This window comes from Acanthochromis polyacanthus, chromosome 9, assembly GCF_021347895.1.
Source record: "Acanthochromis polyacanthus isolate Apoly-LR-REF ecotype Palm Island chromosome 9, KAUST_Apoly_ChrSc, whole genome shotgun sequence".
Lineage (NCBI taxonomy): Eukaryota > Metazoa > Chordata > Actinopteri > Pomacentridae > Acanthochromis > Acanthochromis polyacanthus.
In genome coordinates, this window is record NC_067121.1 from 38,985,441 (window position 1) to 39,002,166 (window position 16,726).

Here is a 16,726-nt window from a genome sequence, read left to right on the forward strand (position 1 = left end):
AAAAATAATAAAAATACAACCAAAAATAGTAGAAACACAATAAAAATATAGTAAAAAATACAATAAAAATATAGCAAAAATACTGTAAGAAATATTGTAGAAATACAGTAAAAAATAATAAAAATACAACAAAAAATAGTATAAACACAATAAAAATTTAATTAAAAATACAATAAAAATAAAGCAAAAATATTGTAAAAATACAATAAAAATACAGTAAAAATACAATAAAAAATATTGTAAAAATACAGTAAAAATATAGTAAAAGACAGAACACATGTAGAGCAAATGATATAAGGTACCACTAAGTATTGAGTACATGAAAGTACACGGGTTAAGAAAAGTTAATAAAATCTGAGCTAAAAATACGAACAAAAAGCCGATTAATTCTTCTAATACATATCTGATCTCACTGATTTTCCTGTTGACTCGTTTCCACATCTAAATTATTCAGAGTAGCTTCACCTAATCCTAATTCAGTGCTGATGGATCCTGGTGTAACGAGCTGATCTGCCCTCAGTCATGTCAAAACAAACTGCTCACATGTGCCATCATGTGGCGCTGAAGGGGCACTGCATCCTGACGGAACTAATAAAGGCATGAAAGAGTCCAGCGGGTCGGTCCAACTGGTCACCATTCATTCATTCATTCATCCAGATTTAAAAGTTTAAATCCTCCAGCTCTGGTGAACTCGACCCATCCGGCCTAATCCAGCTTTCCTGTCCCAGCTTCCACCTCCTGTTCAGGAAACGGTGGACCGGTGATGTGTAAGGAGCAGAATGTGGGTCAGCAGGTCTGTGTGGAGCTTCAAAGAGTCAAAATGTGTTCAAACGAACCGGATTCATGTAAAGTTATGGATTAAGTGGAGGAATTTGAATTTAAATCATTTGAATTGTAAAAAACAAAACAAAACAAAAAAAAACAGTAAAAATGTAGTAAAATATAGAAAAATACAGTCAAAATATTATGAAAATACAGTAAAAATGTCAGAAAAATACAGCAAAAATATAGTAAAAAAAACAGTAATAATATTGTAGAAATACAATAAATATAGTAAAAAATACAGTAAAAAATGTAGTAACAATATAGTAATAAAAATATAGTAAAAATACAGTTAAAACTTGGTAAAAATACTATAGAAATATAGTAAAAAAATACAGTAAAATATTGTTGAAAAATACAGTAAAAATATAGTTAAAATATAGTAAAACATGGTAAAAATGCAGTAAAATATGGTAAAAATACAGTAAAAATATCATAAAATATACTAAAACACAATAAAAATATTGTAAAAATACAACAATATAGTAAAAATATAACAAAAATATTGTAAAAATACAGTAAAAAAATGGTTTCAAAATATAGCAAAACATAAGAATACAGTAAAAATATTTACTGCTGTTCAAAAGCATCCGTCATTCATATAAAATTATGGATTAGGTGGAACATAAGTGTTTGTTTCCGTTTGTTAAAGCTCTTGAAGTCACATTGGGAAATAAACGGTGTTATCTGGCTTTCCCCTGAAGCATTTATTAATAAAAAACTACTTTTCTATTGCTCTGAGTCAAGTGGGTTCACATCAGCGGCTCACAAACAGGAAAATATTCTGTTGGTCTGGAGCACACACAGACGCTCTGCTTTATTTGTTTTTTCATCCTGCTGCCGCTGCTCTTTCCATGTGGGCTTTCTGCCGTCCTCTCATCATGTTTGTCATTTCGTGTCGTCTCTCTCCTCCCTGGCAGCGGATCAAAGAGGGCAGCGTGGCGGATGGGGTGAAGGTGATCTGCGTGGGCGACCACATAGAGTGCATCAACGGGCGCAACATCGTCGGCACGCGGCATTACGAGGTCGCCCGCATGCTCAAAGAGCTCCCCAAAGACAAGGCCTTCACCCTCAAACTGGTGGAGCCGATGAAGGCCTTCGGTGAGTGAAAAACAGGACGGAGTGTAGGTGAAGCTCGCACTGAGTCACAGACATGAGCATCAACGCCTTACATAACTGACCTGCACGGTGAGGGCTCAGCACACGTCAGGGCGGCACTAAGAGTGAAGTCATCACGCTTCAAAAATAGTTTCATCTTCATGAAAACTGCAGAGAAAAGAAAAACAGATCAATATTTGGTTCAGCCACCTTTTGTCTTCAGAACTCCTCCTTCTCCTCCGTACGCTTTTGCACACTTTGTTCCGGCATGTTTGAGAACTTCAGGCTGAAATCTGCTGTCTCCAAGCTCTGTGGGACCATCTGCTGCAGGACTCCTCGTTCTGACTGTGGCTGGAGATGGTTTAGAGTCTGGCTGAATGTTTGGACTGTTTGTTCTGTTGTAGAATAAATCTGGGACCAAACAGACGTCTCTGATGCTTCTGCGCACGACGGATAAGGCGTGAAACATCCAGAGCATCAAATGCAGCTCTAACAAGTAGTGCATACTCAGTCTAAGGCCCCAGAAAGGAGCGTAGTGTACGGGAAGAATCTGTATATTATTATCTTTGTATTATTTACACTAATGTTCAAAAGTATGGGGGCACCCAGACAATTCCATGATTTCTGTGAAAGCTCTCACTTTTATTCGTGTGCTACAAAATACAAAACCACAGTAAAATATAGTAAAATACAGCAAAAATTATAGTTAAAAATACAGTAAAATATGGTTAAAAATATAGTAAAAATATAATAAAATTACATTACCAAATATAGTAAAAATATAGTAAAATATATCAAAAATACGGTAAAAATATATTAAAAACAGTAAAAAATACAGTTCAAATACAGTAAAAAATAATAAAAATACATTAAAAAATAAGGTACAAATATACTAAAATATATTGAATATATGGTAAAAAAATATGGTAAAATATATTAAAATATAGTAAAAATACAGTAAAATATAATAAAAATACATTTACAAATATAGTAAACAAATATGGTTAAAATACATTTTAAAATATTGTAAAATATATTGTATAAATATAGTAAAAAAATATACACTACCGTTCAAAAGTTTGGGATCACCCAGACAGTTTCATGTTTTCCATGAAAACAAACTTTTATTCATGTGCTAACAAGAATGCAAAAAAAAAAAAAACACAGTAAAAATACAGTAAAATATAATAAAAATACATTAAGAAGTATAGTAAAAATTTGGTGAAAAATATAATAAAATATATTAAAAATACAGTACAAATATAGTAAAATATAGTAAAAAATAAACTAAAAAATATAATAAAAATACAGTAAAAATCCACTAAAAATATAGTAAAAATACATTAAAAATGTAGTAAAAATATACTAATAAATATAGTAAAAATACAGTAAAAATATAGTGAAAGTACAAAAAAATATATTAAAAATATGATTAAAAAATACAGTGAAAATATAGTAAAAATATACACTACTGTTCAAAAGATTAAAAATCATCCGTTTCCAGCTACAGTAGTCATTTACTACATTACTACAATGTAGAATAGATTCAAGACCTTTATTTAACACAATTATACATCGTATAATGCGCAGTGAAATGTATTGTGCACCTTCTCCAAACCTAAACAATAAGAATCAAGAATAAAAACAACACACAAGGATGCATATATGTATGTATATGTTTATGTATGCATGTATATGTACACACGTGGACAAAATTGTTGGTACCCCTCAGTTAAAGAAGGAAAAACCCACAATTCTCACTGAAATCACTTGAAACTCACAAAAGTAACAATAAATAAAAATTTATTGAAAATTAAATAATCAAAAACAGCCATTACTTTTGAATTGTTGATTAACATAATTATTTAAAAAAACAAACTAATGAAACAGGCCTGGACAAAAATGATGGTACCTCTATAAAAGATTGAAAACTATTTGACCAGAGTGACATGATTAACTCAGGTGTGTCATTTAATTGACATCACAGGTGTTTCCAAACTCATAATCAGTCAGTCTGCCTATTTAAAGGGAGACAAGTAGTCACCCTGCTGTTTGGTGAAAAGGTGTGTACCACACTGAACATGGACAACAGAAAGCGAAGGAGAGAATTGTCCCAGGACATCCGAAAAAAAATTATAGACAAACATCTTAAAGGTAAAGGCTATAAGACCATCTCTAAACAGCTTGAAGTTCCTGTGACAACAGTGGCTCATATTATTCAGAAGTTCAAGACCCACGGGACAGTAGCCAACCTCCCTGGACGTGGCCGCAAGAGGAAAATTGATGACAAATTGAAGAGACGGATCGTTGGAATTGTATCCAAAGAGCCCAGAGCAACCTCCAAAGAAATTAAAGGTGAACTCCAAGGCCAAGGTACATCAGTGTCAGATCGCACCATTCGTCGTTGTTTGAGCCAAAGTGGACTTCATGGGAGACGACCAAGGAGGACACCACTGCTGAAAAAAACTCATAAAAAAGCGAGACTGGAATTTGCAAAAATGCATGTTGACAAGCCACAAAGCTTCTGGGAGAATGTCCTTTGGACAGATGAGACCAAACTGGAGCTTTTTGGTAAGGCACATCAACTCTATGTTCATAGACTCAAAAACCAAGCATACGAAGAAAAGAACACTGTCCCTACGGTGAAACATGGAGGAGGCTCAGTAATGTTTTGGGGCTGCTTTGCTGCATCTGGCACAGGGTGTCTTGAAAGTGTGCAAGGTACGATGAAATCTGAAGACTATCAAGGCATTCTGGAGAGAAATGTGCTGCCTAGTGTCAGAAAGCTTGGTCTCAGTCGCAGGTCATGGGTCTTCCAACAGGACAACGATCCAAAACACACAGCCAAAAACACCCAAGAATGGCTGAGAGAAAAGCGTTGGACTATTCTAAAGTGGCCTTCTATGAGCCCAGATCTGAATCCCATTGAACATATGTGGAAGGAGCTGAAACATGCCATTTGGAGAAGACACCCATCAAACCTGAGACAACTGGAGCTGTTTGCTCATGAGGAGTGGGCCAAAATACCTGTTGACAGCTGCAGAACGCTCATTGACAAATACAGAAATCGTTTAATTGCAGTGATTGCCTCAAAAGGTTGTGCAACAAAATATTAAGTTATGGGTACCATCATTTTTGTCCAGCCCTATTTCATTAGTTTGTTTTTTTAAATAATTATGTTAATCAACAATTCAAAAGTGATGGCTGATTTTGATTATTTAATTTTCAATAAATTTTTATTTATTGTTACTTTTGTGAGTTTCAAGTGATTTCAGTGAGAATTGTGGGTTTTTCCTTTTTTAACTGAGGGGTACCAACAATTTTGTCCACGTGTGTATGTGTGGATTATTCTGTTTGTAGGGCAGCACTGATTTCACACAGACTCCTCTGAGTCTGCAGGAACACCTGTGACGTTCAACATTCCCGTGTAACTAAAATAAGACGTCTTTTCTGTTTCACCGTCGTCCCCTCGCTGACAGATATGCTGGAGCCGAGGTCGAAGGGCGCCAAACCTGCCAACGACAACAAGATGGGAACAGGGAGAGGAACTCTGAGACTCCGCTCCAAAGGTCCAGCTACTGTGGAGGACGAGGTGAGTTCCTCTGTTCATCCAGCCGCTGAGCTTCTCATCATCACAGACTAAAACGTGTTGTCTGATCAGCCGACAGAATTCGAGGAGAAAGCCGTGAAGAAAGTAGACGACCTCCTGGAGAGCTACATGGGCATCAGAGACACCGAACTTGGTGAGGAAACATTTTCAGGATCAGCGGTTGTCTGTTGATTTTTATGTGAATGCTCTTAAAACAAGATTTTTAAGATTTCTTTTTTTTCCACAAAAAATGTTCAAAGATTTCCCAAAAATGCTGAAGATGTGAAACTCACACAGAGTTTATTACTCTGAGTGCAGAACAAATTTCTCGGTCTACACGGTCGACAGTCAGAGGAGAGTGTATTGTTCCAAGGTGCAGAACTACTTTTGGCCAACAGTCATTTTCTTACAGAGCTGTGAGCCTTTGGAACACTCTTCCCAGTGAAATCATGGCATGCACAGACTTTAGCGTGTTCAAGCGTTTAACTAGAACATGGTTATTGTCGCAGCAAGTTTGTACACATTGAGTGACTGGGGTAAACTGTAACTGTATGTGTTACTGTGTGACTGTTACAATGTACTGTTTTTTTTCTTTTTTTTTTTTTTTCTTTTAATGGTAACAGCAACCTGCCCAGGGACTACAGGTGGAAATTAGCTCTTTGTGCTATAACCTGGCACATGCATATTTTCCTTATATGGATTAATGTTTATTGTGCATTGTCCCTGATTAAATAAATGAAATAAATAAATAAATAAATAAATAAACTTCTGATGTCCACATTTTCAACATTTTTGGGAAAAAAGAGAATGTTTCTTAAGAACATTCACATAAAAATCAACCATTATCCAGCAAATTATGGTTAATGTCCTTAAGAAAATATTAGAAGTTTTACTGATATAAATGGAATCACTTTAGATATTTTTAGGATTTTTTTTGGAAGATTTTTACCCATTTTTGGAAAGAATTTACAAGAATTTTCTCGCCGAATTTTTTTAAATGGAACTTTTAAGGAATTATTTGAATTTTCTTCCTGAAGGTTTTGCATTTTTTTTGCTGAATTTTTGGATTTTTTTAGACAAGGAAACGTGAGGTTTAATTGATTCATTGAACTCTAGACCTTGAAAAAAGCGATTAAATGGATCTGATTGACACGAGAATCACTGGAAAGTAAACAATCCAGTCTCTTGTTTGTGTAAATGTCAAAGTGAACATTGTCTGCTCTCCGTCTGCAGCTGCTACGATGGTGGAGGTCGGCCGGGACAAGAAGAACCCGGACGAGTTCGCCATGGCGCTGGACGAGACCCTCGGAGACTTCGCCTTCCCCGACGAGTTCGTCTTCGACGTCTGGGGCGCCATCGGAGACGCCAAGCAGGGAAGGCTTTAAGTCTGCCGACACACGCGTTCACCCAGAAATAACCAATAATAACCCTTCCCAAACCCACCTCCTCAGACTGGACAGACTGCAGCTCTGGAGTTTCCTTCCATCGCTGTGTTCAGCTCCGCTCTGGGCTGGAGTCTGTCAGGAATCAGCATGTTTGGTGTAAAAACCTCCATGAGATGAGGACCTGAAGAGTTGGTGATTAATCCCACGTTGTAGAAACCTTTTGTACCTCGGAGACGCGATAGCGGCGTTAAAAAGCCGCTGCAGTAACAGGAGTCTGTCACACTGGTTAGAAATGGTACAACCTGAAATTTAACCCACTCAGCTCTGATCACGTTTCCAGCTGTGTAGTTTGGAACATAGAGACGCACCGCACGGCTTTTTATAGTCTCTTTTTTATATGTGAAAGTGCTGCTGATTTAAAGCAGCAGCATTCTGTAATTAGCGTAATTATCGTAGCAATATCTGTCTCTATGGCGACCTTTTATTTCTGTTAAGATCTTTTGAATGATAAAAAACAGACTGGGCTCTGTCCTCATCAGGTTTTCTTCTCTGTGCCTGGAGGCCGAGCAGTAGAGTTCTACCTTTTTCCTCCAAATGCCTTCAGCCGACACGTTCCTGACATCTCTGCCTCTCTAGACCAGGGGTGTCCAACATGAGGCCCGTGGTCCAAAAGCGGTCCTCCAGAGGGTCCAATCCGGCCCTCAGAGTGTAGAAATTCCAGAGAAGACATTAACTGCAGATTGTGAATTAGTAAAACTATAAATTTAAAATCATTTCTAGACCATGACAAGTTGTTTTGATCAGAAAGTAAAATACTAGATTGCTCATTTGTCATTTTTTTTGTCTCCCTTGTGTTGTCTTCTTTCTTGTTTTGTTTCTTGCTTTTGTCCTTTGTCCATTTTTTGTCGCTTTGTAATGTTTTGTTGAATTTTTAGTCTCTTTTTTCATGTTGTTTGTCTCATTTTTATAATTTTGTTTTACTTTATTCGTCGTTTTGTGCATCGTTTTTGTCTTGCTTATGTCGATTGTCCATTTTTGGCTGCTTTATAACTGTCTAGTTTTGTCTCTTTTCTTGTGTTTTGTGTCATTTCTGTAATTTTGTCTAGTTTTTTGTCTTTTGATCATAAAGTAAAACACTATATTGTTCAGTTCCAGTTACCTGTGACTTAAAGTCAGAGCTGTGGTTATTTAGAGGTTATTCTGCTGCAAATGTGGAACCTGGACTAAGTTTGACACCTCTGGTCTAGTCTGTTGTCACCAAACTACGCAGAGATGCACGGCTAGCATTTTTTGTTTCCCTGTAATTTATTTTATCATGAAAAATCACCATGCTGTAAGACATTTTAGGGCTCGGCATGAAGCCACTCTGTGTCTGGAACGGGATCAACTGCAATCCGATGTCTTAAATAAACGCACTTTCTCTGTCAAACCGATTTTAAAACGGCTTCATGTGGAGTTAACTGTCTGACCGACCGCAAGGGATCACTGCTGTCATAGAAATAAAATGTGTCGTCCTGCTATCATCACTGCGGCTCACGCTCAGTCAATACAACAAACTTTATTTGCACACCTGTCCGTGTACATGTATAAAACACATCAGGACACTTATCCAACGCTCCGTCCCTCATTTAAAGAGTCTAACGAGAGGAAAAAAACCAAAAACAAAACGAGGGGTGGAGTCACTTCACGAGCAGCAGACCAAAAAACAAAATGTAGATATAGCAGAAAGAATCATACAGAAACTGGCGTGATTAAATGAATCTTAAAGACACATGATGAACGTTACCACAGACAGAACCAACGGACTGTAGAGGATCTCTGGAAGCACATCACTGGAGGAGTTCGACATGAAATACTGCATCTACGAAAACTACCAGAAGGTTTAACCCTCGTGTTGTCCAGCAGGAAAAAAACTGACCCGTTTTAAAATGTGGAAAAAATAACTTCTGATGTCCACATTTTGGTGGGAAAAAAGAACTCTTTAAAAAAATGTTTCTTTAAGAACATTCACATAAAAATCAACCAAAATCCAGCGAAATTCGCTTGATTTTTATGCGAATGTTCTTAAAGAAAATATTAGGTTCACTTTTTCAGGAAAGCACCAAATTTGGTCCAGACATAGTTTATGACCATACAATTGATTTAAGAGGAGTACCCCAGAAATCTAAGCCCCCTGGTGGCCTGTTATATATAACACTGTTATAAATGGCTTTACTGAATCCGCAGACCCTTAAACAATGGGGGTAGACCTTGAAAGTCACTTTGTATCTGTCATATTAAGAGAGATATTACATAAATAGGTTTAGCAAGGTGGCCATATTTGAATTCAAGATGGCAGCCACCAGGGGGCTTAGATTTTTGGGGTACTCCTCTTAAATCAGTTCTATGGTCATATACTATGTCTGTACCAAATTTGGTGCTTTCCCGAAAAAGTGAACTATCGACCCCAAATTTCGGTCTTATCCGCCTAACTATGAAGGTTTTGCAAATTTTGATAAATTTGTAGAAATTTTTTGCTGAATTTTTGGATTTTTTTCAGACAAAGAAACAACATTTTATTGAGTGCCCATAAGTGAAGACAACACGTTAAAGTACGGCGGCCCGCGGGCGGGCCGTTTTTTTATCGGTATACGCTTTTTTTTAAATAGAAGGACACTGCAAACACGATTATACAAACACTATACACACATAGAAAGCTGAGATTCTCATGAATCCGCCGGTATAAACCACTTTCAGATGTGATTACCACAGCGGGTAATATAAACAATTTATCCAACAAACAACAAGTCAAGTAAACGTGCACAAGCTCACCTGTCGACGCAGTTTGGACGCTCGTTTCTGGTCATAAAAGAAGATAATCCACAAAAACCGGCCAGAACCAAGCTTAGCCATCCAGAGGAAACAATCCAGTATAATACTTTGGGCCAAAACATGTCTCGAAATAGGTAAAAAATCCAGAAACGATCGGCTCCGTGCGCATGCACGCGGCGCGTGGTGGCGCTGTGCGTTTCATATTCACTGCATCTTTCTATTATAACTTTATCATACACGGTCCTATTTTCTTTGTTCGCGATTCAAAATGGATACTGGAGGCTTCTCGACGCTTCAAACCGGACTTCAACCAATCAGGTGACTCGTTTCCGCCTACTTCGGCGATTTAGCCAACCATGGCGAGTCTGACAGATATCGATTACATCACTTGATTGACTTGTTTCTCAGCAAATCACGCCGGAGGAACGTTAGATTGACAGGCCTGGTAGCCAATGAGCTTGCTGAATGGCTTGCCTATAAATCCCGCCTCTGCCAGCGGCTTTATATGATATTTCATTCGTGAGCTCCGGGGTCCACCTGCTGTTTCTCTGTATTCCTCTCAATCTGTGTGTGTGATCGACACTGAAGCCTATCTGAAGTGATTTTTTGAGTTCTTTATGAGTTTTTGGAATGAAAATGAAGTGGAAAATGAAGTGAAAAGGAATTTATACCATTCTGTAGAGAGTGTGCCAGTGTATAAAGAGTGTATCCAACATTGACAGGGGCGGAGCATATCAGTACAAATACATGTGTGAAACACTCATTTCTTGTAGTATTGCTCTGAATTTTGACCTGAACTATGTAAGACCCAGGCTTTTGCAATATTGTGTTTTCAAGCTGTTGCAGTGCTGCCACACTGATTTTCAGGTGTTTTATTAGGAAAAATGTAGGCGAGAAAAAAAATTCATCCTAATTCAGTGTGTTCCAACATACATAACTCTGTGCCAGTAGCACCTAGAGTAATTCTGACTGCACTGGGTGAAATTCAGGTTGTCAGCTTTCAAATGAGACCCCAACCATGCATGTACTCCAAACAGTTCAAGACAGCATTCAATTACTTTCTGTAAATCTCAGTAGAAATTTCGGGCGAAATTGACCAAACCTTAAAGGGTTAGACATTTCAGTCCGTTTCAAAATCTTGGCGTGTTGAAAAGGTTAACGTGGCTAGCTGGAGTCGGTTTCATCCTCTACAGACACGAAGTACAGTAATATGGCGTCTAGAAAACATCGGTTGTCGAGAGGGAAGGACTGAAGCACCTCTGAGGGTTGGCTTGGTTCAGTCAGTGAGCTGGACCCACTGCCGGGGTAGAAACAGAGGAAGGGGTTGGTTTGGTGGTGGAGGAAGTGTAGCCCTTACAGCCCGCCGCCCCGCCGCCGCCTCACAGCTCGTCTCCGGTGTGGAGCTGCTTGAAGGCGTCGCCCGTCAGCTTCTCCTGGGCCTCCTTCATACCGGACACGACTGGAAAACCAGAAAACACAACACACTTCAGCCAGTCTTCTGCTTTATTTTGAAGGAGCCGCCAGCGAAAAAATCACACCAATGATGGTAAAAGTAGGGATGTCCGATATCGGCTTTTTTGCCGATAACCGATGTGCCGATATTGTCCAACTCTCAATTTCCGATACCGATATCTGTGGGCTGTTAAAACTAATTCTCGGGCACCATCACATATCTCCTGTGGTGGAATTAACACATCATGCCCTCATTCTATTGTGATGCTCCATTGGATGCATTCTCAGATAAACAAGACTTTCAGATGGAAACATTATCTGTGCAAAATAAGAAAACTATTCAACTGAGGTTATGGAGAAGTGACATTTATGAGACTTTTTTTAATTGTCTCAAACAACAGTTCACACTCTCCCTCCCTCTATGAGTCTATTACATAAATCCAGGCATTATTTTATCGGTTTCCATGATAAAAAAAAAAAAACTCAACGATATTGAGCGATACTACATTTTATGCCGATATTATTGGACATCCCAGCAAAAAATACTACTAATCTGGACCGTTACCTTGCTCTGCATTGCTGTAAAAGTACTTGTATTGGGGTTCCCGTTTTTATTGATGATTTCTGGATGGACTGTGCCGCTGGGATCTGTGAGGAGAACAAATCAACGGTTAATTCATTTCTGAATGAACCATCTGTGTTTTTATTCACTACAGGAGACCTCGGAGCAGCAACTGAAAATTTAAAGTTTTCCATTTTTCCCCCGTCACACACATCATCCATTTCAATCTCGGAGCGTTTAAGTCTCCTAACGAGGTCCAGGCAGACCATAATGTTCCACAGGTTTGTCTGAAATTAAAATCTAAAAACACAGGGCTGCAGCTAAATGACCCCAGGTTTCACTCTGGAATTAATCATTTCAGGCATTTTATTACTTAACGTCTTTCCTGACGATCATATTTAACGACTAAAGTCCAACATCCTTATTGTAGAAGACAAATATCTGATACAGATTTTTTAAGTATTTTCCTGTCTTTCCCCCAAAGAGGAAAGAATTTAAAGCTTCAAAGACGACAGTCACAGGGGAAAACCCGTAAAAAGATGATATTCAACATTACAAAGTAACTTTGGGCCACTGTGGATATAACAAAGGTTCACTACCAGTCACACCACCTCATTCAGCGCTTTTATTTATTTGTATTATTTTCTACATTACAGATTCACACTTGTTTGTCTACAGCATAGTTCCAGATGTTTCCTTTATAGTTCTGATGTCGTCGAGTATTGTCTATAATGTGGGGAATTAATTAAAACCACTGAATGAGAAGGTGACTGCTAGTTTATAATAAACATAATAATCAGATGTTATCCGATTATTACATTTATTTGCTACTTCTATCTAAATAACTAGAAGAACTCTTAAAGCTCAGGTCTTTGGAGGTTGATCTAAAATACTCTGCAGTTATTTCACTAATCCTTCATTTCCAGTTTGTAGAAACATCTGATCCTGTTTTCTGCTGCTATCGCCCACCCTCTGGCTTTTTTCCTTTCTCTTCTTCTGCTCTTTGCCTGCCTAATTGCCCCTCTGGGATAAGTAAAGTTTTTTTCTGACTCTGACAGTCGGATGGTATTCTGGTTCTGCAGCTGTTTAATCTGCGTTCACACTCAGAGCGACCCGACCCGTCTCACGAGGAAAAGAATCCGAGGAATGTATCCCCCGTCTGGGCTGAAGGCCTCGTCCTTCGGCTCCTCCTCGTCCTGTTCAAACAGGAGATAAACCATCGTTCACCAGAACAGACACACTTTTACAGACGGAGCAGAAAGAATCAGACATGAAATGAACGTTTCCTCACCTCCAGGTTGACCATCACAAAGTTGTGAGCCAGTTCAGAAATGTCCTTGGATTCAGCAAATTTGGGCTTCAGTGCTGATTAGAAAAACAAGAATAATACAGTTAAAAAAAACCACAAATAATATCAATATCAGCACGATAATATTCAAGGTATGGAGCCATTCTTTTTTCTTGCTTGTGTTGGTCTATTTTTTGTTTTGTTCTCATTTCTGATATTTTTTGTGTCATTTTTGTTTCATTTTTGTCCATTTTTTGATCGCTTTGTAACTTTTTTTGTCTAACTTTTTGTCTCTTTTGGTTTGTTTAATGTCATTTGTCAGATTTTTTGGTGCCTTTGCGCCATATTTTTGTTATATTTTTCTTGTTTTTAGCCTTTTTTTAATGTAAAATCCTCTCTGGTTCAGTTCCAGGTGACTAAATGTTGTGTTCTTTGTCGACACTCTGATCTGGAAGTTGTGATGTGGAAATGATAAACTGAGGCTGAATGTTGCTGAAATTGAATTTATTTATCTTCAGAAATTTCATTTCTTTATAATGTTTTGTAAAATGATGATTCCTTAAATGCGAACATTTACAGAATGTACTTTTTGCACAAAATCAAAGGAGCCATTGGGAGTTGTGGTTATTTCCAGGTTATTCTGCTGTGGTTTTACTGGTCACTGGAGATCAAACTGGACTGGAATGTGGAACCTGGACTAAGATGAGTTTAACACCCCGATCTAAAGGTTAAATAAGCCGAGCTGCTTTTTACTTAAAGCCCCTTTAACAGCTCAGGAACATGGTTTATCTGATCATACTGGGTTTAAAAATGCTCCAGATGCCTTTTAATCAGACCTGAAGGGACAGTTTGAGTTCACACGTCTGACTATTCTCCTCTCTGAGGGAGTTTCTTGCAGGTTGAACTTTGTATTTACCCTTTGGCAGGCTCCACACCAAGCTCTTGTGGATGATGACCATGAGAGGCCAGCCCGCTGTCAAAGCAAACACAGAAAAAAACACCAATTAACACATTTAAACGGCTTCTCCAGCAGTGGAACTTCTGATGTCCACATCGTCAATGTTTAGGGGAAATTATTGAACATTTTGTGGCGGGAAAAAAACAGGAAATGGCAAAAAAAAAAAAGTTTAAGAACATTAAAAAAAATGTGAGCATTCTTCAGAAATATCAGAAGTTTTACTGATATACATGCAATCACTTTGGATAATTCTAAGATTTTTTTGGAAGATTTTTATAAGAATTTTTTTGCTAAATTTAAGGTAATTTCTTAAATAAAATTTTTAAGGAATTATTGGAATTTTCTTCCTGAGGTTTCCGCAAATTTTCAAAAATTTGGGGAATTTTTTGATCTTTTTCAGACAAGGACACTTTTTGATGCCTGTAATCGAAGACAACAGGAAGGTCAGGTGGAATATTCCGGCTCACCTGGCCTCGGCCTCTTTCTTGCCGTCATCCAGCGTCCTCCAGTGGATGTTATCTCCAAATCCTGCGGGGAGGGAGAGGATTAATGAGTGGCGTTGTGTTTCCACAGCAGGGTGGGTCTGCCCTAAATACACAATCAATACAAAGAACTGGGAGGCGGTAATTCAGGAAGAGGCTGATCTGACACCTCGGGCTGTTTCTGGAGGCCGCTGAGAGACAAAGAATCAACTGAATGAATAGAATTTGACAGGAAAAACTTCTAAAATGTTAGAATTAGTGGCTGTTAATCTGCTCTTTCCAGGTTTTAGAGGTGTGTGTGATCAGGTGTTTTTCACCTCTTTTTTTTTAGACGATATTAGCCAAATGATTACTGGATTGAGTATTTTCTTGTTTGTTTCCCGGGGCATTTGTCATTCTGAGCTTCGGGAAACATGGACTCACAATTTTTGCCATTTTCTGGACCATAAACTAACTAATTAATTCAGAAAATAATCGAAAATAATATTAAACAATGAATAGAATCATTACTAATTGTAAAGGGAGTTATTCTGTGTTTAAAATTACTACTTTAATTATCCCGCTGAGTGACATTTTCACTTCTTTTTTTGGCATTTAAATAAAGAATTAAGAAATGAATCATCAGAATATTTCATCACCTTCAACTCCAGTTTTGTCAGATTGAATAGCTGTGACTTTAAACACAAAACGACAAAAGTCAAGACAAGAAAAGGCAAAATATTTTTTAAAAATGAGACAAAGAACAAAGAGCAATCTAGTATTTTACTTCATGATCAAACAACTTGTCATGGTCTAGAAATTATTTTTAAATTTACAATCTGCAGCTACTGTCTTCTCTGGAATTTTTACACTTTGGGGGGCCGGACTGGACCCTGAGGAGGGCTGCTATTGGCCCGTGAGCCGCATGTTGGACAGCCCTGTTGAATCCAGGTTTAGGTTTTAGCAACACGACCTCAGGGGAGAAATCACTAAAGTGAGTCTGTGGAGTGTCAGCAGTGAAATAAATGATTAATGCAGGTGAATAAAACTCTACCTGAGCCAGGAACAAAGCCAGCTAGCTCCGCTCTGCTGCTTTTAATCAAACTTTCTCTCAAATGTGAGCTCACCTCTACTGCTGGCGGATCCGACGACCTCCTGAAACAACGATAGCCACAAAAAAAACTGCAGGAAGGAGAAAACGGCACATTTACTGCGCAGGTTTGCTTTTTGACCGGATTTTTTGTGTTTTTATTTCCTTCCCGTTAGCAGCGATCGGCAGTGACTGTTGTAGTTCATAGATATGGTTGAGTTAAACCAGCGACCCGGAAGTTTTACCGCTACGGTTTCACAGCGTCGCCATCTATTGGCTGGCGACACTTGACATCACATCCACACGATCCACACAAACCGCGTGCCTCTGCTGCTTCGTCACGTGGTCAAGTTAGACGACGACATGTTGGCAAGCAGACCGGAAGTTTGACCCAAAATACAAGTTTAAAGCCTGTCCAGCTTGGCATTTCTACTCTCTTGCTCTCTGTGCAGATCTTTCTCTCTTCTCTCTCTCTCTCCCTCTCTCTCTCCCTCTCTATCTATCTATCTATCTATCTATCTATCTATCTATCTATCTCTATATATATCTATATCTATATATATATATATATATATATATATATATACATGTCTATTATCCTTGTCTTATTTTCTTTCACAATCAAAGCTTGAAATCACGATGCGTCACTGAAATCACTTTATTCTACATGTTTCATTTACAACATCTCCAAAAATAAATAATTCTGTAATGAAAGCAACACACAAACAACAGCAACAACGCATTCCTTTACACAGCCTATCTTCCAGGGACTATTTGGTTTATATATGGCACCAAATAGTCCTTGGATTCCATCTCCACATCGCTCCTGGTGTATCTTGTGGAGATCTTTTATTTTGAAAATCCAGTCTGACGTGTGAAGTATTGCTGCCGTCTTAACGCTGCCTCCAGCTTTGCGGCTTCATGTGTAGCTAGAGCCGTTTAACGGGGCTGTCACCTCTCACTTTATCCCAGGTAAACCAAAAAATAACTCATTTCACCGTTTACAACCGAGGCGATTCATCTAATCGTGTAATTTGAAGCTGGTTCAAGCTATCATTAGCCGCAGAGAGTTGGTTTAGCTCGTTTGTTTAGCCACGGTGCTAGCATTAGCTCTGTTAGCCTCCGAGCTCGAAGCCTAACTGGCTCTACTTAGAAATCTAACTTTAAAATTCAACGCTTCCTGTACTTTTCCTTCATCGTTTTAACTTTA

At 38.2% G+C, this 16,726-nt stretch overlaps 2 protein-coding genes across 2 annotated transcripts in view; one reads left to right on the forward strand and one right to left on the reverse strand.

Annotated features, from left to right (window-relative positions):
* The window catches only part of gipc2 (GIPC PDZ domain containing family, member 2), a 28,985-nt gene extending 20,565 nt beyond the window's left edge, over positions 1-8,420 (forward strand). The window contains exons 3-6 of the mRNA XM_051953257.1: positions 1,743-1,923; positions 5,400-5,512; positions 5,582-5,663; positions 6,743-8,420. Coding sequence (XP_051809217.1) covers positions 1,743-1,923; positions 5,400-5,512; positions 5,582-5,663; positions 6,743-6,894 — 528 coding nt within the window. The 3' untranslated portion in view covers positions 6,895-8,420. The remainder of the gene's footprint in view (positions 1-1,742; positions 1,924-5,399; positions 5,513-5,581; positions 5,664-6,742) is intronic.
* Positions 8,421-10,814: 2,394 nt separating this feature from the next.
* On the reverse strand, positions 10,815-15,674 carry txndc12 (thioredoxin domain containing 12 (endoplasmic reticulum); the record flags this gene model as incomplete). The annotated part of the gene is given in 9 exon segments (XM_051953692.1): positions 10,815-11,164; positions 11,723-11,755; positions 11,758-11,805; positions 12,846-12,915; positions 13,011-13,086; positions 13,928-13,944; positions 13,946-13,983; positions 14,437-14,493; positions 15,554-15,674. Coding segments are annotated over 9 exon segments (540 nt in total), but the record flags the coding sequence as incomplete, so codon positions are not given.
* Between the last annotated feature and the right edge of the window lie 1,052 nt (positions 15,675-16,726).